This window comes from Melozone crissalis, unplaced genomic scaffold, assembly GCF_028551555.1.
Source record: "Melozone crissalis strain CALT ecotype California unplaced genomic scaffold, PUWL_Pcris_2 ptg000045l_1, whole genome shotgun sequence".
NCBI lineage: Eukaryota > Metazoa > Chordata > Aves > Passeriformes > Passerellidae > Melozone > Melozone crissalis.
This window is the reverse complement of record NW_026535823.1, coordinates 15,575,927-15,599,713: the sequence shown is the minus strand read 5'-3', so window position 1 is coordinate 15,599,713 and position 23,787 is coordinate 15,575,927. Positions and strand designations below refer to the sequence as shown.

Here is a 23,787-nt window from a genome sequence, read left to right as displayed (position 1 = left end):
GCATTAAAAAAGTATCTTTGTTTCTTAAGAGTTCATCTGCTTTCCTGCTTATCATGCATATGCTGAGCAAATTAGCTCAGCAGCCACAAGAAATGCCTGTTTCCCCAGGTCAGAAATCTTTCTGCCATAATGAATTGGAGTGACTTGGAGACAACACCTGATCTGCTTTTTCAGACAGATTCAGTGTCCTGCCTCCTGCTTTTTCGGATTCAGTCAAAGATAGTGCTCCAACCTGACAGGATGTGACCTTGGAGAACTTTGGAGAACACAGGGCAAACTGAAATTCCAAGTTATTTATTTGGAGTTAAAAAATTCCTCTGGCTATTCACAGAAATATTCCTGCTGAAGAAGTATTGCTGTCCAAAAATGGCAGAATAAACAGCTGAACAAGAATCCTAGAAAGCCAATTGGTGCCTTGGCAGGGTTTGAACACCAGAGCTCAAGGAGCATCTACATCTGCAAAAAGGCTCAAAGTAATACAGTTGCATTAGGTATTTCCTTGTCTGGAACAAATGCCTGAACAGGAGATGGCTTTGTGGTGAGCTGAACAGCAAAAGCAAATGATTTCTCCTAGTGAGATTGGAACCTTTTGTTTTTTGGTAGCTTAACCAAGAAGAAATAAGGATTTGCTGGAGAATCAAGGATGTTGCCCTGCATGTTTGGAAACAGAACACAAAATAGAGCATTCACTAGGAAACAAAACCAATGTTAATTTAGTAAAAATATTTTAAATGCCTTTCTATGAGAGGCAGCCAAACCCACTAACAGTCATATGTCTTAAAAATTACCACTAATCAAATCATGCCCTTCCCTTCCCCAGTAAAATGCCTTGTGCCCTGCTGTTTGTCGCACTTGTCTTGTTACTCCTGATTATACCTGTTTGAGATTTATTCTTTTACTTAAATAGAACAATGCTGTTGTCTCAGTGAGGCTGTTACTTGTTTCTTATGACCACTTAATGCCATCCTGTGGAGCAAAATCATTCCTTTGTTTGCTCATCTTGGCTTATGTGGTACTGGAATTTGAATAAGAAGTGATCACTTGGGCATCCTGTTTGTTACCAGTCTGGTGCTGTCCTCCTGGCAATGGCAGGAGTATTGATAAGGTGAAATTGGGGCTTGGTTGATATCAGTGTCTTGGGCAGCAGAGAGAAGGGTGACCACTGAGAGAACCCAGCTCAGACCAGTTGCTACACTACAGACAGTGGGTTTCTACTTCATGTGCATTTGAGAAGTTCCCCGCTGCCAGCAGCTAATTGTGCTGCCTGCTTCTTGTTTTGTGTAAATGAGCTCTCTGTTTGCAGTGGCTGTGCTTCACAGGAGTGTCTCCTGCCCTCTGCCCACGCAGAGTGACAGAGGCTGGGCTGCAGGATGCCCTGAACAGCAATGGGAACAGGTACAGTGCAGGGGAGGACAGCTGCCAACTCTGCCTCCTGCTTTACCAGGCTCCTGTTTGTTTCCTCTCGTGCCTTGGAGGAGATCCTTGCTCTTTAGCAGCAGAAGCCAGAGCACCTTCCTCTTGTTTCCTACCTGTACAATAAATTCAGAGTGCTGCTTGCTCAGTAGTATTCTCTTGGTGAGGCAGTGAGGAGATTCTGTGACCATTTGCTTGAGGGCAAGATTTGCATCTGTATTTGTCTTGCTATCATTTAGCTATAAAACACAGGAAGTAATCTTTTCCTATGTCACAGACATGATATAGGCAGCTCAATTAAAGTTTATGAAGCATGATCTGAGATCCTTTTTAACTCAGAGCTTTACAGATATGCAAAGCAAGATTTTCAGTTATTCATTTCTGTTTACAATAGTTCACATCTTGCTTTTTTCAAGCAGAGCAGTACCTTGATCAGGAAATAACTGTGATTTCATGGGAAAGAACGTGATTTGAGGAGGAGACAAAAATGGTAATTATTAATTACATATTGTAGCTTCCCTAGCACACAATTGTACCCACATCCATGGAATACACTACATGGAGTGGATGGTAGGACTTCATGCTACGATTACTCTGCTTCAAAATATATCATGCTTATGTATGCTAGTCTGTGGAAATATGCTTGGAAATATTTTGGGATGTAGCATCTGATTTTTCTGTTGACAGTAATCTGCCTGTGGTCATATAAAATACTTCCTCGCTTAGATGTGACAATGAACAGTGAGGATTTGTTTGCAAATGGTTTAGCAAAGAAGATTTACTTTGCTTTGAGGGCAGCTGGGAAGACTCATTTTATTGGATTACAGAAAGTGAGAGCAGTAAATAAAACCTGATCCCCAATATTTAATATATGAGTGTCATGAAAGAAGTAAAGATTAACTGTCATGTCAAGATGCAGTAACTGTAAGTCTGCTGGTTAGCTGTTTAACTGATAGAATTAAAGGAGGAGCAAACAGAACCCATCTGCCCACCCTTTGTTTTTCAGAGGACCGAGAAATGGAAGCTTTGAATTCTAACAGGCAAAAGGTTTTCTGATCATTTGCCAGCCCTTTTTCATCTCACTGATTTGAGTGATCCTGCCAAGTTACATCAAAACAGTATCTTTAAACTGTCTCAAGACACTCTGTTAGATCACCGTAGCTCCAATATTTTAAAAAAAGCATGTAATTTTCATCATCAGAGCACTATTCTTTATTTACGCTCACCATTAAACTGGGAGATCCTTATCAAATGAATTTTGTTATGTAGCACTCGTGGCATTATTAGGAGCAGGTGAAGCATCTCTAACTCACACCCCCTAAATTGAATCTGAGTTTTTTTGCTTCAAACTTTGTACAGATTGAAATGCTAAAGCTTTTTTACTGGTTTCATTTGAGCCTGTGTCACAGTCCTGAATCAGTTGTGGAGCCCTTGTATCAATGAATAAGTTAAATTATGTATATGAACTAAAAATAACAGGGTGATACACTGTGACCTGCCACAGACTCTTTCTGAATTTATATGAACCAAAATACATTAGCAGTGAATAACATCTTGTTATGGAATCCTTAGAGGTGATATAAAACCAGTTTTGTTGGCACATCACAGTAAGAACTGGGGTCATGACAGTCTATTTGATGGAAGAGCAGATACAGTGGAAAAGTTCAGCACTGTGCCTCAGAACCTGCTGTTGTTTTCCTGAGATGACCTAACATCTGTGGCTTGAAAACCCTCAACATTTCAATCTGCCTTTGGCTTATATTAGTAAGTTCTGTCAATAAATGAGTATTTATTTTAGTTAAATATCAGGCATTTACAAAAAGCATGGGAGCATGATCATAATTACATTATAACTATGTTTTCTCTGTCATCTTTTCTTGGACTCTGTGTCAACAGTGTCCATACAAAGAACTAAAGGCACTTTGGCTGTAGGCTCAGCGCTGCCACTTCAGATTTCTGGCTTTTGAGCTAAGATTTAACCACAAAGCCTCAGCTGAACTTTGTGGCTATGTACTTAAAAGATGAGTTGGCACCTTTAAATCAGTTCAGTCCCTGGGCCCAGAGGAGAGAAAAGTCAGCTCCAGAGTGCACACAGATGCACTGAAGCTTTTTCATCCACATGTGGGCAAACTTTTATGTTGAAGCTATATTAAATTGCCAAAGGCAAACAAAACTACTTTGCTAGGTAGTCTTAAAGTTTATTTTTACCTGATGATGACATTTGCATTGGGAGTGAGGTACAGCAGCAGAAAGCCCACAAGGGCAGCATCAATGGAACAGATATTGAAAAGAACAAAAAAAACCCTGTTTCTTTTTAAGTCCTCCATACTTGTAAATGTGAGACCTATTGCTGTGATAAATGAAAGGGTCATGAGCCAATGCACCAGAGGAGGATGAAATAGCACAGCTGTGTGGAATACAATACTGACTTTTCAAAGTTTGTTTAAAATCAGGGCAGCCAGTCCAGCCCAGTCTGGCTTGGCCCAGGGTTTACTGAGGGGAATGTGCACTGCCCTGGGCAGCTGTGCAGCTCTTGCTGTCTGGGACAGCATTTTCATAATGAGAAGTGTGTCACTAACGATGTATCCCCAGCCTGCCCTTCCCTGGGGCCTGGAGCTCTGGCTCCCCAGCAGCCCTTCCCATCCTTTCCCAGCCAGTCTGGCTGCCATGGAGTCAGAGCAGGTTCTCCTTCCCTGTCTCAGGCCCAGCTGGAGCTCCAGCCCCCAGTAAAACCCCAGGTGGGTCCCACTGCTCAGGGCTGGGCTGCTCCTCGGCACTGCAGGGCCGCCTCTGCAGAGGGGACCAGGAAAAACTGGGAGCACAATGGACCATCAGCTGCACCTACAGGGCTGCTGCCAGAGTGTCTGAAAAGCTTGTTTTAAAAACCAATCTGATTGCAAGTAGGAGTAATTTCAGTGGTCTGCACTCCTTAGCTCTTATTTTGTGTATTGCAGTATGTGTCAGTGAGCAGAACTTAATAATACTTCACCCATATGAACCTTGGTGATTGCATGCAGCTTCAACAGAATAACAAAATTAATTCTCTGATGACTTCACAGCAGTTTTGGGGAATAATAAGCTGACCTTTTGCATTTATTTTGTACACAGAAACCACTACAAATTTATTTAAAAAGGGATCTGCAGATTAATGTTTTAAGTGTTATTGAAAACAACAACTTTTGTTATTTATATAGATTTAAAATTCTACCTACTTGAACCTGTTAGGGCACATGATTTAAAACACAAGTATAAAAATGTCATATAAGATTCAAATATTATAGGCTTCTAAAATGTACATGCTCTGAATAGCAACTTCAAATGATGTCGGTGAAGAATACAGGTAATGTAAACCTTTACTGCCTTCTATCTCACAATAAATCATACACCAATCACTGTAAGTCTATTGCCTCATTTAAAAATCAGTTATGTATTTGAATCATGCTACTTTTAGGTCATTCTTTTAATGAGTAATTTCACTGGTATGTCACCATCCAATATCACAGTATTATAATCAATTAAAATAAAAACAACTCAATTATTTGTAGCTAAACATAACAAACACTGTTTTGTGTATATGCAAACTTCATTTCCACCAGAATTAGAGTAGACCCTTGTCCTAAGAGCCAGTATAATTTCTCATTTTCAATCTTAAAGAATTGTTATAGCTTGAGAGAGAAATTTATAGAGACGTGAGTTCCATCACTTGTTATAATCAACTGTAAAGTCTGCTCTGGAATGTTTTGGTCCTCAGAGTGGGAATTATGGCCAGTGCTTGTACTATGATCTACATTGCTTGAATTCTCTGGCCTACCCCTTCTATTAGAAAAAGGTCCAAGTACACAAAAGAAGTCTGTTTGTAACTCAGACAGGACAACTTGTCAGGGAGGTTTGCTGACAGCAAATTTCATTTAACTAGTTTTACTAAAAACAGCTTAGTCCACAGGTGCATTTTGCATTCAAATTATTTTTTATCAAGATCTTTTCGTAGTAATATTAAAATCTGTTTATAAAGCCTGTAAGTGGTTTATATAATAAGATTTTTAATGAGTTTGAATATTAAATTAATTTGTGTAGAAGTGCTCCCCGTGCTGATATAATCAACTTACACACTGTACTTCGTTAGCTTTATCATAAAGTTTAGCTTCTCTTCGTGCAACAATCTACAGCTCTGCAGTAGTAACTATCAGCTACTCTGCACTGCCAACTGTGTTTTGTGGACAGCTCAGCAGGATTTCTGTGGCTGGGGTGCCTGAGCCCCACTGCCAGAGTCACCATGCGCTCAGTCAGCCCCGGGTGGGCTCTTCTGGGCTGGTCCTCAGGCCCTGTGCTCTTTGCTGCAGGACACAAGTGAGAGCAGCCCAGTGGCACCACAGCCTCACCTGCTGAAGCCCAGCTGAGATCAGCTCTGTGTCCTGTGGGAGCCTGGGGAGTCACATTTTCATTCCTCTGCTTGTAGCTGAGATTTTCTTTCCTTGAAAGCAAAGCTGTGGAAATGAGCCCCCATGTTTGCTGTGTGAATGGCCAGGGCACACCAGATGAAGCATATCTTAACCTTACCTTGCAAATCTTAGCTTTGATTTACCTTGTTTGTAAATCAGAATGAGTTATGGGATTACACAGCAAGCAGAAAGCCAGAGTTTTGCATTCTGCAGTTAATACTGAAGTGTCTGGCATTACATGTGCAAATTATATTGTCCTTTCATTACCATCTACTGGTTTGATAGGAAAATTATGCTCATAACTTTTAAAAAGCAGGGATTTCCCTGCTGAGAGGAAACCTACCTCAGGGTTTTCCAGAGCAACTAATCTTTCTTGAGAGCTGCTGGCAAAAAAGCCATGTGTTACTGCATGATGATCTCATGCCTGTTCATGTAACTGGGACTTTGTGTATGTCTTGTCATATGACCAAATTGTCTTCCCCATAATGGGGAAAATTTCTTTTTACCTAGTGATGAGGGTATAGGGTATGCTTCAGTGTTTGGATAACTGGCCAACAGTAGGTGAGGAATGAAACAATTCTCATCATACTTAATTTGCCAGAAGTTGCCTAAAACAGACAATGTGAGTACCTTTCCTAGAGATCACCTAATTAATTTATATGTCTGTGGTAGCATTCTCTTTGTTGTCTGCATTTTGCTTCACTTCATATACTCTGCATTTGCCTCCTTACATTTTGTTCTTCTGTCTGAGGTTTGTTATTGTAGCTCAGTACCTGAGGTTTCAGGTACTGAAAAATCACCTGGTGAGTTGGAAGTATAACATGTTTTGTCTTGATTTTGATTTTGGCTTCAAGAAGCTTGAGCTGGCATGAGAAAAGCTCCATTTCTCCAACACCCTTTGCTGGGCCAGTCACAATAGCTCACCCTGTCTCAACTCCTTGAGCCACCAAATGATGTTAATGATATGTACCTCTGTCAAGTGCTGGAAGAACAGCAGCATTATAAATAAAAACAAAGCAGTGTAGTGCTTCATGACACAGATTTAGCATCTGGCATTAGCTGAAGTTTCTTACCCTGGGGAACCAAGGGGCTGCTGGCTAGACAGGCTTGGAAGGGTAACATTATGTGTCAGTCACTCTGGCAAGATCTACATCCTAACCAGAGAATAAAATAGCTAGACAGGCTACTTTTGCCATAGGGATGATAATGGCAATCTCACTCCAAACAAAAAAGAAAAGAAAAGAATTTTTTTATTGATAACATTTGGTTAAGGTATATGGTTATTGCCACTCACTCTTAATTAAAAGATATTAAATGGTGTCAGTGAATCGGTAGTGCTGAGGAACACAGAGCTGCTGAATATTCAGCAGGGTTAAGTGCAGCTATTGAGGCACCCACCATTGCAGCAAATGGGCTGCAACATCAGATTTTCACATATAGGGCCAGTGCTCTCAAACTGTGGTGCAGCTCAGCTGTTCTGCCTCCCTTCATGAGATTGATGGGGATTCTGCTGTGCTTGCCACACTCCAGTGCAGAGCACTGGAGGGCATTCAGCATGTTGAGAAAGGTCGAAACAAGACTACATCAGCTTCTGAACCTAAAAACTCTGAACTCTTTGCTACCTATTAGGATGAACAAACAAAAGCTGTGTTTTGATGTGTGACATCCCAAAGAATTGCTTGAGGCAGATGAGAAAGTTACTGCTACTTAAAGGAAGGAGCAGTTGTCTGCAAGCTTCATCCCTCAGTGCAAGCACTGCAGCACAGCTCCAGCAGGCTTCAAAAAAAGCTGTGTCCTCAGTGAACTGGCTGTAGGTTTGGTAATGAAGTGCTCATCCCAACAGTCATTAAAATTTTGACATCTTTAATTTGGTTCACAGGAAAATATTAATTGTTTATTTTCAGGTACTATGAAAGCTGAGATAAACAATGCTTAAAAAAATGTACCACAGCCTGGCACGTGCTACCAGTAAATCACAGTTTCTGCATTTACAAAACTTGTAATATGCCCTGTTCCAGCCTGTTGAGAGGTATGGTAATCTCTGTTGGCAGAATGTGTAAATGAACCTAAAATAAAGACAGCTCGGTGTGCAAAGCCCCGGTCACAGAGCAGGAACAGCAGCAGGAGGGAAGGAAAGCAGCGTCTCCCAGCCTGGGCTGGGGCACACAGCAGCTGTGGGAGGTTCTCCTCTGTTCGGGGAAAACACTAATTAAGTAGTTTGTTTACTCCTGGCCAGACACCCTCTCCTCAGAGCTGAGTGTGAGCACAGGGCTCCAGCTCGCCTGTGTCCCCATTTGCTGGGTGAATCACCTCACCCTCCAGCCCTGGCTGGTCCTTTCCTGTGCCGAGGGCTCTGCAGGGGAGCCTGGGCTGCACACAGTGCTGGCTCTGCCGTTTCAGCTGCTGTCTCTATGCTAAGATGGGTCATATACAGTCTTGACCTACACTTATGTGTAAATATGTTAATTTTTTGCAGGTCACTAACTGCCTTGTTTGACTTTGAAAAAATATTTTTCATGTATTTCTTCCTCACATAAAAATGATATTCTAGACACTGGCTTCTAATATCCTGGCTATTATGCTATCAGCACTGATGAGTTTAAAACTAGGAATTAAAAAAGCAAAATAAATGTTTAGCTTTTTGCCTGAGTCCTCATTCATGCACACTTATTAATTTGAATATACAAGCTATTTTTTTTCTATTTATATTACAATAAATGAAGGTTGCCCAGAGGAGAAGAAAAACCTGTGCTTGTCTGGGAGGAATGTGATGCACAACAAGCAAGAGACTGACCCTCTTAATGTCATGCTGCTATTGATGATGTGCTTAAGTTCTGCTTCTTTCTTTATATGGATGCAGGCTGAGGCAGGGCAGCCAGGCTGCCTCAGAGTGTGACTCAGGGAACAAGTATGTGACTAACAGCTCGCTGTGGTCAGCACTACACCCGCCAGGAATTTCTTCTGGCAGCTCTACTAAGTTGTGAAAGAAATACTGGGGAAACTTTCTGTTCCTCAGATTTTCCTCTCATCAGATCAGAAATTCCATTGCATAAATGTAACAGATTCGTAGAGAGGCTTCTATAATTGCTTTTCTTCTTGGTCTTTTCAGGAGTGCAGTTTTCTAGTTTTTGATGAAATTTAATCAAGGGTGAATTAATACAGTGTATAATGTTTTTCAGTTACAAGTTGTGTTAGAATTCCTCGTAGTTTAATTACTTTTGCATTTGGTAAAAACCTGGATGTAGGAGCAGCTCTCCCAGTCTTCAGACTACATTTACTCTTGTGACATTTAATAAAAGCCCCATAAATCCAGAATTAAAAACAATTTAAATTCTGCAGCCAGATCTGTGGAGTCAGTGCTGCTTTGCTGAAACCTCTACATCACCTCCAGCTTAATTAAAATCTGCCTGCTTTTATTAATTGACAATTGCAAATGTAGAGACTAGACCAGAATGTAGTTATTTTCTGGCACTCTTCTCTCTCCTTTCAGTGTGTTCTGCTGTCTACATGGCTCACACAGGTCATCCAAGGGAATTTCTTGAGTCACCATTGCCTAAATTGTGCAGCTAATACAATACCAGATGCTGAATGCTTTCAATACATAGAGAAACAGAGAGTGGACATTCCAAAAGGGTTCCAGTAAGCTGGATTTATGGATCATTACAGCCACAGACATGGAATGGTGTGAATTTATCTACTAACCTTGAAATCTTGCCCTTAACGGAAACCATGTTAAAGTGAAGCATTTCTTTACAAAATCCAAAATAGAAGAAGCTACGATGGCAAATACAGAAAGAGAAGTACACTTGCCTGGAAATCAAATTTAATTGCTTGTCCTGCCTCTCTGTATGCAGCTGACAGGCTGTGGGTGGCTAATGGATCCACGCTGTAAGGCAGTGCCTTCCCTGAGACCCTGGGCTGCAGAGAGCCACCAGCTGGCACCCCCAGCTTCCTTTTCTGCCCTCCTCCCTCCCTTGTGGATTGCTCAGTGGGGCATTCAACATCACATCTTCTCTCTTTGCCTCGTGTGTTATTGATTCTCAGCTAATTTAGGAGGCAATTTCAAAGTTGTTCTGGGTGATCAAAGGCCCCTACTTTTTTTGAGATGCCTACTTCCCTTTGGTAGACTTGGCACCAAAATCCCCTGTACTTAATGAGGCAACTGAAAACTATTGGCCATTGAGAAGTGATTTATTTTTGTGGTAAGACAGTGTCCAAATCTGCACTGAATCTACACATGTGTCATACTTTACACAAACCTATAATGGAGATTAATGCTTGTGGCTTATTGACTCTTGATTGGCACCGTGTGTGAAAGATGGATGTTTGGATCACTTTAGGATGATGATAGATTTTGGGGTGTTCCACCTAATGTCCTATATTTTAGAGATACTCTGATAGTCTCAGTTAAAAATCTTGATTCGTGTATTGCTAAGTTCATGTTTCAGATCAGTTTAGTAAGGCAGCTCACACACCTTAGACAGCTTATTACATTAGACTGACTGTACTTCCAGGACTGAAATTATTTAAAAATTATCTTTCTGACCATGACCATTGAGATCATTATGTTATTTTCTGAAAACTGGTCATATAAAGTGTAAAATCACCACAAGGGAAGGAGCCTGTAGCTGACCAGAATTTTCTTGAATACTTGGGAATTCAAAATACAATTTTTTTAAGTCCCATAAAATTTGCGTTTTAATTAATTTTTTGAATGGGGTATTTTCTTGTTGCAGATAAGAAATTCAAAGGCATGACTGTCCAGTTACCAAGGACCTCCACAGTGTGTATTACAGTTTGGAAGGTAACATTGTAGTTACATTGAAATTTTGGACTCAACTCTAAAGCTCTTTTTCTTCCTCAGCTACTGCACTGTTGTTCTCGAGACTTGAAAGAATCAGTTTGTCCAACAATAAGAATATATTATAATAATAATTATTATTATTGTTACATGTTTTACAGAGGACAAGTCAGACTTAATTTATACTGGTAGGTATTTGTGGTCTTTGGATGAAAGCTTATGTGTTAATAAAACTTGACATGACTTGTTGCAAACCTTTCCAAAATAGTACTTCAGTCAAACCTGCTTGGTTTGCTTGTGTCCTTAAAGAGAGAAATAGAGCAAAAAGAAAACAGAAGACTGTGAAAATCAGTCCTGAAGTTTTTGTTGGCTTTGCCTTTTGCACGATTAATGCATTGTTCAGCTGACTGTGGTTTCAACAGGGCACTGAGCAAGCACGATGCAAGTAAGAAGCAAGCTGAGGAGTAGGCACACCTTGGACACTGTAATGACAGCCTGGTGCTTCCCTGTTTACTGGTAACAAAAACCTGTGGGGCCTGAACAAGAGCTGTTGTGTACTAAATCTTTCCCTTTAACTCAGCATGAGTGACTGCTGTTACCCTACTATTAAGAACTTGCCTTTAGCAAAGTTAGACAATCAGAATCCAGAGTTCTTAGAGTTTAGGTCTAGTGGTCCCTGAGCTTGAAGTTTGGGATTATCACAGCAACATTTTGATTGCAACTAGGAGTGAAAATCAGTGCAGGGCAATTCCTGCCTGAACTAAAATAATAAGCCAGAGCTGAAAAAAGGACTGTAAAGATAGGTAAGCAGAGTCTCTACAGCTTTCAGAACCATGTTTGGGCAGAGCCATATTTTGTTCAGCAATGCACACCTTTAATCGGAGTGAGCTGCCTTGCCTCAGGTTGGGCTGGAGCTGGGAGATCTTTTGTGCCTCCAAATACCCTGTTCATCCTGTCTAGCACTTGTATGTGTCAGTGGCCTTGATCCCTTCTCGCTCCTGTCAGAGAGCTCCTGTGCCCTGAGGCCAAGGCTTAGCTCTGCCTGCCCTTGTGCAGAAAACAGGAGGGATATGACTGCCCTGACTCCAATCCCCTAGAAAACCTGTACCAGGACTGCTGCAGCAGTATTTTGATTACTTACTACAGGATGATGGCTTCTACTTTACATGCTCTGTGTCTACAGTGGTTGTAAGCTATCAATTTTGCCCTTTTAAAATAATATTTTGCATCTGCTAAGTCACCACATTAGACAGCAAGCACAATATTGGACTGATAGCTGAATTAAGAAATTAGTAGAGAAATACAGACATGTAATTTTGACACAAAGATGATTACTATAGTCCAAGCCACGAGGAATCAGCCTATCACTGGATGGCATCTCATACTGCTGATGATATTTGTTAAAAGTTGCTGCTGTTCATGATGGAAGTTGAGATGATAGCTGCTGTTTATTCTGAAAATGCAGATATCTTTGTTGGGTTCAGATATTGCAAAAGGTTAATGAGATATTATGTCACAAGTGGCCAGAAATTCTCTGAAATTTGCAAGCAGACAGTTTGTAATGCAGTGTGACAAGCTGCTCTTGTTCTCCAGCTACATCAGCACTCCTAAAGGACAGTAGACTACACAGAAGATTACTCTTGAAATTATAAAGTAAATTAGTTTAGGGGATGGCAAACTGATTTTTTTTAACAATATCCATCTGGATACATAATGAATTTAGGAACAGAATTATTTCTGACTTCCATCTCTCATCTATAGCTCTTCTACTCAGCACCCATTTTCAAATTTCCAGTGGGTTGTTTTGCCTTTTACCACTTAACATTTCTGTAACTCTTCATGCTGCATATGAAAGAAAACTGTATCTGCTTTGTATGGTTGATAGAGCAACTTACAATTTTTTAATGCAAAATATAATTTAGTCTAGAGAAGCATATTTGTAACCTCAGAAACATTGGGATTTTTCTATTATTTCCAAATTGAAAAGACAAAAGTTAGGTTGACAAGGAAAATTACTGAGGTGCCTTGATCTGTTGTCCATACTCCACCATCTGTGAGATTTTTGTTTGCCGTAGCAGGTCAACTTTAAATTACAGCTAACATATCACGAAGTTTCTGTGGTGCATGAGGAATAGAAAAAAAACCTTGCAAAAAATTAGCTTATGGATTGCTTCTTTAAAAAAGTGCGTTTTTAACCTTACCACCTAAGGCCTGATAGGTCACTAATTCTACCTGTGATAGTGATGTCTCAGTTTCTAATTATTCAGGGATCAGAGCTGCACCTCTCCCAGAATCTCATTTGGAGAATGGGAGTACATGTACCGGTCCCAGCCTGAGCAGAGGCTGGGAAGGGGCTTTGGTGTTTTCTCAAGGATTGATGTGAGGCTCTGGCTACACTGCAGGGAGAGTTTTAGCTGCACAAAAGCTCACCCGTGCCCCAGTTCAGGTGGCAGCCCTGGGGGCTGTGTGGTGGCTGCAGGGTGGCAGCAGGGAGGACACTAAGCTGTCCCCAGCGTGGGCTGCTCTGTGTCAGTGCCACAGGGCCGGGCCCTGCAGCTGCTCCGGCTTGGTGGCACCCCTGCAGCCTGGGTCAGGAGTTTTGGTTTTGAGAGGCAGTGCTGCAGAAAGGTTTTTATGTGCAGCTACTTGGGCAGATCATCTTCAAATGGTCTCAGAAGGTATTTGTATCTTTCACTTAAATTCTCTGAGCATTGCCAGCTGCAGTGACTGCTGTATTCAGTGAGTGAAAAGATTAACAGCAACTGAACATGGTAATTGGTCCTTGCAACCTGGATTTCTTTTCTGCTTCAAGCAAAACCACTATTCACATCTACCTTTTAACATGAAAACAACTTCTACTTTTTGTGGTCATATTTTAATTTTTTTTCTAAAATGCAAACCCCCATCCCCGCTAAAGGCTACTATTTAATAACTTTGTTGTATAGGTTGTGTCAGTTGGGTCAAATTTGCCTCCTGTGTTGAACCTCCCAGTACTTCACAGAAATCACAGGTCTGTGAAATTGATATGCTAAAAACTATTTCAACTGAGTAGATCTGAAAGAGTAATGTTATATATAATATTTAATACAGAAAGATGCTCAAGTGATCTCTGTTAAATTTGCTGCTAGGCAAACAGACCAGTGGGAAAAGTATGTACAGTAAAGCAATTAAAAACCAGAGTGTCACAATGCATCCCCATAGCTACATTTTCCTAGGGGTATTTATGATGCCCAAATCCTGAAGTGAAGAGTGTGTGAGGACAGCATGAAAAGATAATAAAGGAGAGGGGAAGAGACTGTCCCTTGTTGAGTATTTCTGATGTAGGAACAGTATGAAGGTGGTGGTACTATTGCAGGTTCACTCCACCAGGAGTAGATGACTAAAATGTTGCTTCTATGAGTCTCGTGGGTAAGAGACAAAGTGGCCACTCAAGAAAGCAATTATGTATTTTATCTGTTCATTTCTGAATTTCTTAATTTAAAAAATACTGTGTCTCCCCAGGATGCTTTAAAGTCCAGTGCCTTGCCCTGCAAATAATTCTGGCTTGCTGTTGGCTTTGGGTCAGCTGCAGCTCACTCACAGCCCAACAGCTTGTGTAGTGCCCCAGCAGTCAGCCTCCTTAAATGATGCTATAGATCCACCTCCCTGCATTGCTCAAGGAAACACTTTAACAGCAGTCATCTTCAAGGCCATGATGTTTCAGTGTGGCAAAATGAACAAATTGTCTTTTCATTGTTTCCTTTCTAAGCTATATAGAGGCTATTTACTTTGCTTGTCACAGCTTTGCTTCTATAGCACTTCCCTGAAAAGCTTTTGACCAGCAAGCACTCCATGGAATGTGCTAGATGGGAAAACATCTGAATATGCATTTCCATCCTGTAGAAATCATCCAGGTTCCAAAAATCATACAGTGTTTAAGTGGAAAAACATACTGCAAAGCTGCTATTTCCTGTCTTTTAAGGGGGAAGAAAGGGAATTCCATGGGAATATCATTCACATAAATACTTCCAATAAGCTCTATTTCATGGACTTTCTTACTTACATCTTCAGAAATTAATGATTTCTTTTTAAGTCAGCAATGGCTTGCCCAGTGAGAAAGAGTATACTGCCACCAATACTAATAATTGTTTAAAATATTGTCATAATGTATTTTAATAACTTTGTGAAGATGATAAGGATTTAAAATAATACTTATTCCTCTTGTAAGAGAAGAAGCATTGTTTGGCTCTATAGTTAACAATGGTGCAGTTATTTCTCTCTTTAGGAACACCATATACTCTCCCAAGGAAATACTGCTTTCAGTTTTAGGAATGGTTTATTGCTTTCAAAGTTTTCAGATCATTTAAGAGATTTCATTTTCAAAGATTCTCACTCTGGAGGAATGCCCCTTTGAGGATTTCCTCACAGAAAGAGGTGTCTGCTTTGAAGATTTTCATTTTTTAAAAAAATAGTCACATTTCTGGGGTGTCCTCTTTGAAGACATTTTCTGTATCACTTAAAAGGTTTCCATTTTAAATACCTTTTACCACCATGAACAGCATCCGCTTGAAAATATTTTTCCTCTGTGATATTCTTTTTGATAATTTATACAGTCTTGTAGGAGTCCATAAAATAATCCCTATCAAAAAACCCAGGAACATAATGCCATTCCTACATAAGGTGCAAAAGCATGTGGAAGAACTTAGGATAGGATGTTATGAGAGCACAGTTTTGGAAAAAATTGTACAAAAATAATTTCATTTTCTAACATCAAAGGATAAAGTGGAAAGGTGAGCTCATCTGTCACTTATATGGCCTTTTAAAAATTACTGTGAGATACTTTTTACTCCTTTTAAATTATTTGAGTTCAGAGTTCAAGTTCTGGTATTCCTGAAATCAATAGCAAAAGTCCCATTTCAGTCTAGCTGTGCAAAGAATATTCTTTAAAATTGCTATGAGTTTTCTTTCTTTGTTTGAGAATGTATTGCTTTAATTTGCTACTATTTTGTTGGAGATTTGGAATATTTTCCTTGGTGGTGTTTATTTTTTTTAAAAAAATGTGTTCTCCATTACTTTTTTGGTCACCATTTTAGTAATTATAATTATCATATCTGCAAAACTAGGCAGCTTCAGAGCTTGTACAAGACTGGGCGCATTGTGTGTATTACATAAAGTTGTCTGTCAGATGTTGGTCTGGGATTAAGAAGCAGACAAGTTCTACCCTTTTTTTAATAACATCAACAGACACTTTTGCATTCAGGGAAAAAAAAAAAAGGCAAAGAAAAAAAAAAAAGAAGGAAAAAGCCAAAGGAAAATATTCATTTCACTTCTTGCCCCTGACAGAAAACAGCTGCAGCCATGGCTGTACATGACCCACAACATGATCTTTACTCCACCACCTCTCAAAACCAAGGAAGCCCTGTGGAATGAAAGATGTTTGCAAACACCGCTGGCACATATTGTTTGTAATAAAAAGTAAAAGTGATCTTCAGTCCTGAAGAAAGCAAATGTACATGTTTTTAATCACAGTGATAGGAAAAGGTGAATTTGGTGTGGAAAATAAATTTCCAGGTGGATATCCTAGAAGCCACAGAGAAAGAGTGGGCAGACTGATAATAATCTGGTTGTCATGAGCAGACCTTTGGACACAAATGAATGTTCACTTAAGTACAGGATGAGCTATGCCACATATTTCAGTGTTTGAAATGGTAGAGAGCAGTAACATTCCCAGCCTGCCCAAGAAAAGCTGTCTTTCTAGCAAGGATGCTAGAAATAAAATGCTGGAGCCAGCCTGTGGGATTCAGGCCAGCAAGACAAGTTCTGACTTGAACTTGAAAAAGAGACATTTATTTAGGGCACTGTGCTTGTAAGAGCTACACAATAGCTTCAAAACTTCATTTTAAAAAACAAAGTAAATCAACATAGAGTGCTGGGAAGAAATGTTGATTAAGGACGTTGTTTACAGGAGCACAAAAAGATGAATAGCTACTAATAAATGTTGGGACTTCGCTCAAAGGCATCTGGGGAATTTATGAAGATGATAAGGACTGGCTTAAGATAGAATAATGTGGTTTAATATAACAAAGGCTGGTAAACCAAATGATCAACCTTTCCCATAATATCCTGAGGATCTGTTGTTCTAAGCAACACCATTTAATGACACTACCATTAACAATTTGGGGAAACTGAAGGATGGGGCTGTTTGGAGATAAGGACAAATGAAGAGTTGTTACTGTGTAAGTGCCTCTAATAGCAAGAAGCATCATATTCTTTGAAGGAGTCAATGAGTTTTAGCATAGTCTGATTGAAACAACATGATAATGTTTTCTTAAAAAAAGAATTTGCTTAAGTTCTCTGCCCAAAGCTCTTGAGAGAAACTAAGCTGACACAAGATTAACAGGTACATTCTTTGATATATTATTAAACTGTTAATTATTAGTTATTAATACTAGATTAATAAAAGATATTAAATGAAGGACAAGAAAAATGTTCTATTTTGTTACAGTACAGGGAGGTCATTGGTAGTGTACCACAGGGACCTGTGTTGTTCAGCATATTCTTAAATGATCTGGAAAAAAGAGTGATTATCGAGGCAACCAAGTTTGCTGATGATGCTGAATTATTCATGGTAATAAAAACAAAAGCTGACCGTGAAGAATTGTGGAAAGCTCTCATGGTGCTGTGTGACTGAATGATAAAATGGCAAGTTACATTCTGTGCTGAAAAATGGAAGTAATATGTGAGAGAGAAAACAAGCCAAAACATAAGTGCAAAATCCTGGAATCTAAATAAATGGCTTTCACACAGCAAAGAGTGCTTCAGTTATGGGGGGTTCTGTGAAAACAGCAGCTCATGGCTCAGTAGGATTCAAACATGCAAATGAGATTGGTGTTATAAGAAAGAAAAATAATATAAAACCAGAAAGCATTTATTATGCACCTATATAAAGCCATTGAGTGTGTAACTTGAATAATGAAAACCATTATGGTCTTCTAGAATAGGATTATGAAAGGTATTTTAAAAACCAAAACAAATCATTGAAAACAGGGAATGACTTTTAATAGAGGAAACATGAAATTTACTAGAACAGCTGAAAGATAACTGAAGACAGTATGATGGAGGTATATGCATTCAAGAACAGCAAGAATAGGTACACAGGAAAAATGATCCATCTATTTCTTTTTAAAAATGAGAACTAGTGGACATCCCAGGAAATTATCAGGCAGTGGGCTTGACACAACCAAAAGAAAATATTTTTCAGGCACTAATTTCCTAAATTGCAAGACTTGTTGCCCTAGAGTGCTGGGGATGTCAAAAAGTGCTCAGGCAAACTCTGGACAAGCTGTTCTCTGAGAGTGCGGATGCTGTTTTATCCCCAGCAACTTCAGAGACTCAGTCTGGGACAATGTACAGCAGAAAATATCTTTGTGTGCTTTCTAATTCCTACAATCTTCCATGAAGCAAACATCATTAACTACTCACCCTGCTACTTAACTACACAGATGGTTATTTATTAGCTGTTCTTGAAATAAAATGGAAACAACTGATCAAAGTGAAACATCTAAGTGTATCAACGATCAAAGGAAATTCTTTAAGAAAACAAGATATTGTTGCAGCAGTAAGGGTATGGAACTTTTGAACAGCTGATAATAGTATCTGCACTTAAATTTTACTTAGAATAAAATGGATAGAGTATGTAAGCCCATGTGCTTTGTAATGTAACAACTGAATGTGGAGGGCTTTGCTCAAGGTATTTTACTTAATGCCTGTCTCTTACAGGACATTTCAGCTGCCTTCTCAAACGTCTGATGCAGGACTTCAGCAGAAAGTGGACAGCTCCTAAGGACAAGAGGGTGTTTTTTGGGAACAATTTCTTTCTGACTATCTGAAACATGAGAAAGACAAAGCAAAAACACACTCTAGCAACAGAGAAAACAGACAACCAGATAAACAGATGATGCTATCACAGTGTTCCAAATGCGGCAGACATTTCACAAGGCACTCAGAAGTGTACTAAAAATGATCTAATAGTATAAAAAGGCAAAGCTACATGAACAGGAAAGTGGAATACCACACTGCATGAACTGATCAAGAGGGTGCCATGGCATTTTATTAGAAACGCACTGAATACTCGTATCTTTTTTATCCCTTTTTAAATTAAATGCTCTAGGTAAAATCCTGATTGATTATCACTTTTATTGATGCTTTGTGGGGGACCAGAGTTTTGCTGTATAAAGTCACATCCATTATTTCAACCAGATTTGCAGACTCAATTCCAGTGTCCTTTCTGCTATATTCAACAGGTACTCCCCAGCCTCCTTTATGTGGAAGAGCTTCTAACTCAGAGGATAAACTGAATGAGTATTAGCTCACTTAGATTTTTGTAGGTGTCATGAAAGAAGGAGAAAAAAGAAATATTACAGAAGAGAAAACCAGGTTTGAAGATGGCATTACTATAAAGGCAAAGAAGGTAAGCAAATTAGGCCGTTGGAAAAATGAGATGGAAATCAGATTTTCCTCTAATTGCTAAGAAGTGGAAGGATTAATACCTCTACCAATACAAAAATGCATAAGATGTATTTAGATTTATAAGGGGGAAAAAAGACAAAAAAATTCCCAGTACAATATGGCATCAAAAGGCAATGGAAAACAAGAGCAACCAATTATAAACCCAACCTCCAATGGTGCAAAGCCTAGCAAGTATGCCAGAATATACAGGGATTATACTTAGATAGAGAGAGTAAATATATAAATACGCCCTGGATTTATGGAGATTGTTACATGCACTCCTATGTCTCTGATGTCTTCAATGTTACTTTCTCTCATGATCATAGTACTTTATCACATGTAATCAGGAAAGAATGCTACAACCATAGACTGAAAAAAACCCAACCAAAACATAATGTAGAAGTCAAAACCCTTAAAGATAGCATGTGGCATGATGAGCTTTAGATACAATCTCAGCAAATCAAATATTTAAGAGGGATTTTCTAAGAAAGTGAATCATAAGTAATTTAGTCTAGTGGTCAGTGATGGGTGCTGAAGACAATTTCTGAAAGAGGAAGTAGTTGCAGATATCCACGTGATAATGGCATTTAGGGGAAGCATTATCAGTAAACTGCTGCAGAGAATCAGAGTGGCTTTTCCAGAACAGAACAACAAAAAGTTGCAGAGTAGAATGAGAATTTGTACACACTCCTAATTGTTAATCCAGTTATGAGTTATTTGTGGTGTCTGCTAGAGAACGATACTGGAGTATTAAAGCATACTGAAAATTTTCCAGTTATGGACATGTGTATAGTTTTGTAGTTTTTAGTTCCTAAATTATTTATCAGGCTTCATTGCAATAGTTTTGATGACAGACTCCAAAAAGTGCAATCAGGTAATGGGCCACCTTCTCTAAAGGTATTTTGCTAGATCAAAATACAGAAATCACAGAAGATGTTTTGAATACTTTGAAACATTCTTCTGGGTTTGGGATCTTACAGGAACATTTGGATCACAATTTCATATTTTCTTTCATAGGTATAAAATCTTTAGTTTGATTTTTTTTGTTTGAATGCAATCCAGGGTCTTGTCATGAACAGCTTTTCTAGGAAACTTAGAAACGTGTCGAACATTTGAAGTTTTGTGATGAAACACTGAGATTTGGCAAAAGGTAATGAGGAGAAAATGTGTATTTCGTAATAGCCACGTATTTTGTACCCTGACATGACAGTTTACAGAGAACCACAGAGACACTTATTTCTGTGAAGAAACAGCCCAACTGACTGCAGTAGTTCCTTTGGACGTTCCTCTTTGTTATGTTTATTAGTGTTAGTGATCTGTTATATAGTCAACAGGTTGTTTTCTGGGAAGTGACAGCGCGGTCGAGGGTAGGAGCGACGGGCACAAGGCTCCCTGTTGGGGCTGGAGCGCGGCGCGGGTCCCTCTGATCGCTTTCCCTGAGGAGAAGGGCCGGGACCAAGCCCGGAACTCTCTCCCTTCAACAAGTGGGGTCCGGCGGCTCAGCCCGGGCAGGCTGTAGGGAATGCCGATGGGCGGAGGAGCCCCGGCCGCCCCCCGCGCACTCCGCACGCGGCTTTGGGGCAGGAGCGATGGCGGCGGCGGGGCGGGCCTGGGCCGGGCGGGGAAAGCTCCGCCGCCGCTCCCGCCTCCCGCCGCGGGCGGGGCAGCTCGCGCCGCCTCAAGGGCCGGCTCGGGCCGGGTAGCTGAGGGCAAAAGCTTCAGCGGCGCGCACGGCGCATGCGTGGTCTGCCGGCGCGTGCGCGGAAGCGGACGGGGACGCGGAGCGGAGCCCGGCACTCGGCAACGCTCGGCGGTTTCCGTGCAGGCCAGGCCGCCATTTTCTCTCAGCTCCCCGTGCGCGGCTCCTGTCCCGCTGCCCGCGCTCTGTCCTGCTCGGCGATGGACGGGTGAGTGGGCACCGGGGCGCTGGGAGCGAGCGCACTGCCGCGCTTTGTGCTGCCGGCCGCTGGTGGCACCTGTCCCGACGCCGGGCGCTCGCTGGCTGTCGGCGGGCGTCTCCAAGGGTGTGGGGAGCGAGGAGCTTCCCGCCGCGGGACAGCTGAAGCCTGAGGCCCCACGCAGGCTGCGAGCCGGGCCGGACGGGCTCAGCCTCTCCGTAACGCGGGCCCCTCTGTAGGGTGCCCCGTTCAAATCGCCGAGGGCCTCGGGCTGCCCCCTAATTAAGTGTAGTGCCCGAGACGGCGCGTCCCGATGTAAAGAAGGGGCGATCTGCCCTCATCTCGCCCCCCAGAGCCTCTCGCTCCCTCCTGCCCCCCGCCTTTGGCATCTCTCCTCTGGCCAGGGGGCGAGGAGGGGCGCGTTGCTGGGCTCGGGTTTGTTTTGGAGCTGGCTGGAGGGGAGGAGCGATGCCAGCAGGAGCCAGATGTCGAGCTCTTTTGTTTTCAGAAACTGCCTAATAAGCCCTTCGGCTTCCCCCCCTCTCCAGGTGGAGAGATGCCTTTGTATATACAGTGGAGTAGCTGTAAAAACCAAAGAAGGGAAGGTTGGAAGCAGTCGGTATTAGGGGACAGTAGGGGCTGGGATGGGCAGGCACCACACGCCAGGCCTGCTTTTTGTTGCACCTGGAAAGCGGGGCTGCTGGCTGTAGCCTTCAATGTAAATACAACAGCTTTCAGCTTCCAGTTCTCCCATTAGGTTGTTTACTCTGCTTCAAACAAAGCCATCTCTTTGGTATGCTTTAAGCATATATAACCTTTCAACTGTGAGACTTCCCAAGGCTTTTTATGGTTGTGGTTATAATGGTAGGAGTTACAAATCCTGTCTGAGAACTAGGAATGAGTACTGCCTTGTGGAATGCTCTCCCATATTCTTTTTTGTGTGTATGTGTTTATGGACTGAGGTTTCTTTTAGGATTGTGGTGTACACTGTGAGTGGTGATGTCACAACCTCTAAGGAGGAGATGCACCTTGACATACCTGTTGCAATGTTTTTCATAGGTGTTCCTCATTACATTTCATACAGGTGTAGCTGCCAATGCGTTGGGGGTTTTTTCCAAGCTAATTAAAAAAAAAAAGATTGCTTTCTGCTGTTCAAAGAGTAGGTCAAACAAAGGTTCAGCTATGTTGCTGAGTTAGCTGTTTAGTTAATAGAGGTATGTGAGAAGTTTTGTACTTACTTTTAAATTACTCTATTTCTACCCTGTAATCCCATGTCCAGAAACCCAAGTTTCCTAAATAAATTTCCTGGCAGTGCTGCATTGGAATAACATTTACTTGAAACTTTGTACTTTTGGAAAGGCCTATAAGCTGTGGGAGCTCAGTAGCTTTTCAGAGTTTCTTTTGCATTCCAGTCCTACATGTTTTTGAGCATAGTTTCTTACTTGGGGAACTTGTTGCCTGTTGGTTTCCTCATAGTTTTGTCATCACAAGACATTGAAATATTTGGTTTATGAGGATAAATTGGGTGACTTATGTTCTTGTTTTTTTTCTTTTTTTGCAGCATTGTCACTGATGTTGCCGTTGGTGTGAAGGTAGGATGTACACTTAACAAATAAGGGGGTAGAGTGCTGATGCAAAATGAATTACTTTGGGCATCAGTAATTGCCTGTTGGAAGATTTTAACTGGTCATTGTGAGCTGATATCTAGTCAGCCGTGTATGCTTTATTAAACAAAAATCCCTAGAGGTAAATTGGAGCCTCTACACAAAAGACTTTTCTAGGCACTGAGCTGTAAACAGTGGTTCTGGATTAATGCAGTGGTGTCAGCTTCTTACTTTGAAACTTGATTTATCATACTTTTTTTCAAAACACCACTCCCACATTGTTGCATGGGGCCTGTAAAAGTCATACTTTCTCTGTCCCTCCCCCTCCTTTTTTCAAAACAGTTCCCACTGAAGTTAAAAAAGAAGTGACTATCTATAAGAGGACAGAAAAATGGGAGCTAGAATTTATGTAGACACAGAAGTGGGTGTTTGCTTTTCTGTAACTTTTATTTCTCAAGTTCAGTTGTGAATTTAGTATACTTCCATAAGAAGGAAAGGGCTTCTAAATAGCAGTTAATTTACTGTTTATTTTGCTTTTTATTCAAATCTATCACAGGAATTAGATCAGTACTCCGTAGTAGTAGATAAATAATGTTTACGCAAAGGGATTTGTGACAAGAGAACTTCAATGAATGCATGAGAGCAGTTCTATTTCAGTGGTAGTTTTCTAGTGCATACAGAAAAGCGGGAGTTTTCTAGTGCATACAGTTAACTCTTTGTTCAGAGACTTTGTAGCTTGTGCTGTGTACCTGCCTTTTCACCTGGAGCTGATCAGTGCCAGCTGCTTGCTAAGCCCAGCTTTGTCTAGAAAGGCCCAGTTGCTCAGATTCAGTATTGGTCCTACTGGATTTGGACTAGTTCTTATATAATGCAGTCAGCCTGTAGATACAGCAGCTGCTACCTACCTTTGTAATGTTTCTGGGTAAGCTTGTTTGTAGGAAGGGCTGTGAGAAGTCAGTTATGTGGATTCTGGACCCATCCAGCTCCATGTGTTCATGCACTATTGGAGACAAGCTTAAACTCATCTCTGAATCATGAGTAAAGTGTGGTTATTAAGTGGGAGCTAAGCACAATAGAGCTGACATGATTATTTCTCTGATGCCTGGGAGGACAAAGTGTTAACTAATTAAAACATAGCAATGTAT

The 23,787-nt window shown here is 40.9% G+C and overlaps 1 protein-coding gene across 9 annotated transcripts in view; it reads left to right on the top strand.

Moving 5' to 3' along the window:
• PTBP2 (polypyrimidine tract binding protein 2) overlaps positions 1-23,787 on the top strand; it is a 153,998-nt gene that overhangs the window by 88,430 nt on the left and 41,781 nt on the right. For 4 of the 9 annotated variants that reach the window (XM_054285551.1, XM_054285550.1, XM_054285549.1 and 1 more), the window contains exons 1-2: positions 20,899-21,047; positions 22,600-22,630. The exons of 1 other annotated variant lie outside the window; for it this stretch is intronic. In XM_054285551.1, the coding sequence (XP_054141526.1) occupies positions 21,040-21,047; positions 22,600-22,630 (39 nt within the window). In that variant the 5' untranslated portion in view covers positions 20,899-21,039. Of the gene's footprint in view, positions 1-18,935; positions 19,103-20,898; positions 21,048-22,599; positions 22,631-23,787 lie in introns of those variants that run through there. 4 more of the 9 variants (XM_054285554.1, XM_054285553.1, XM_054285555.1 and 1 more) reach the window with 3 other exon arrangements.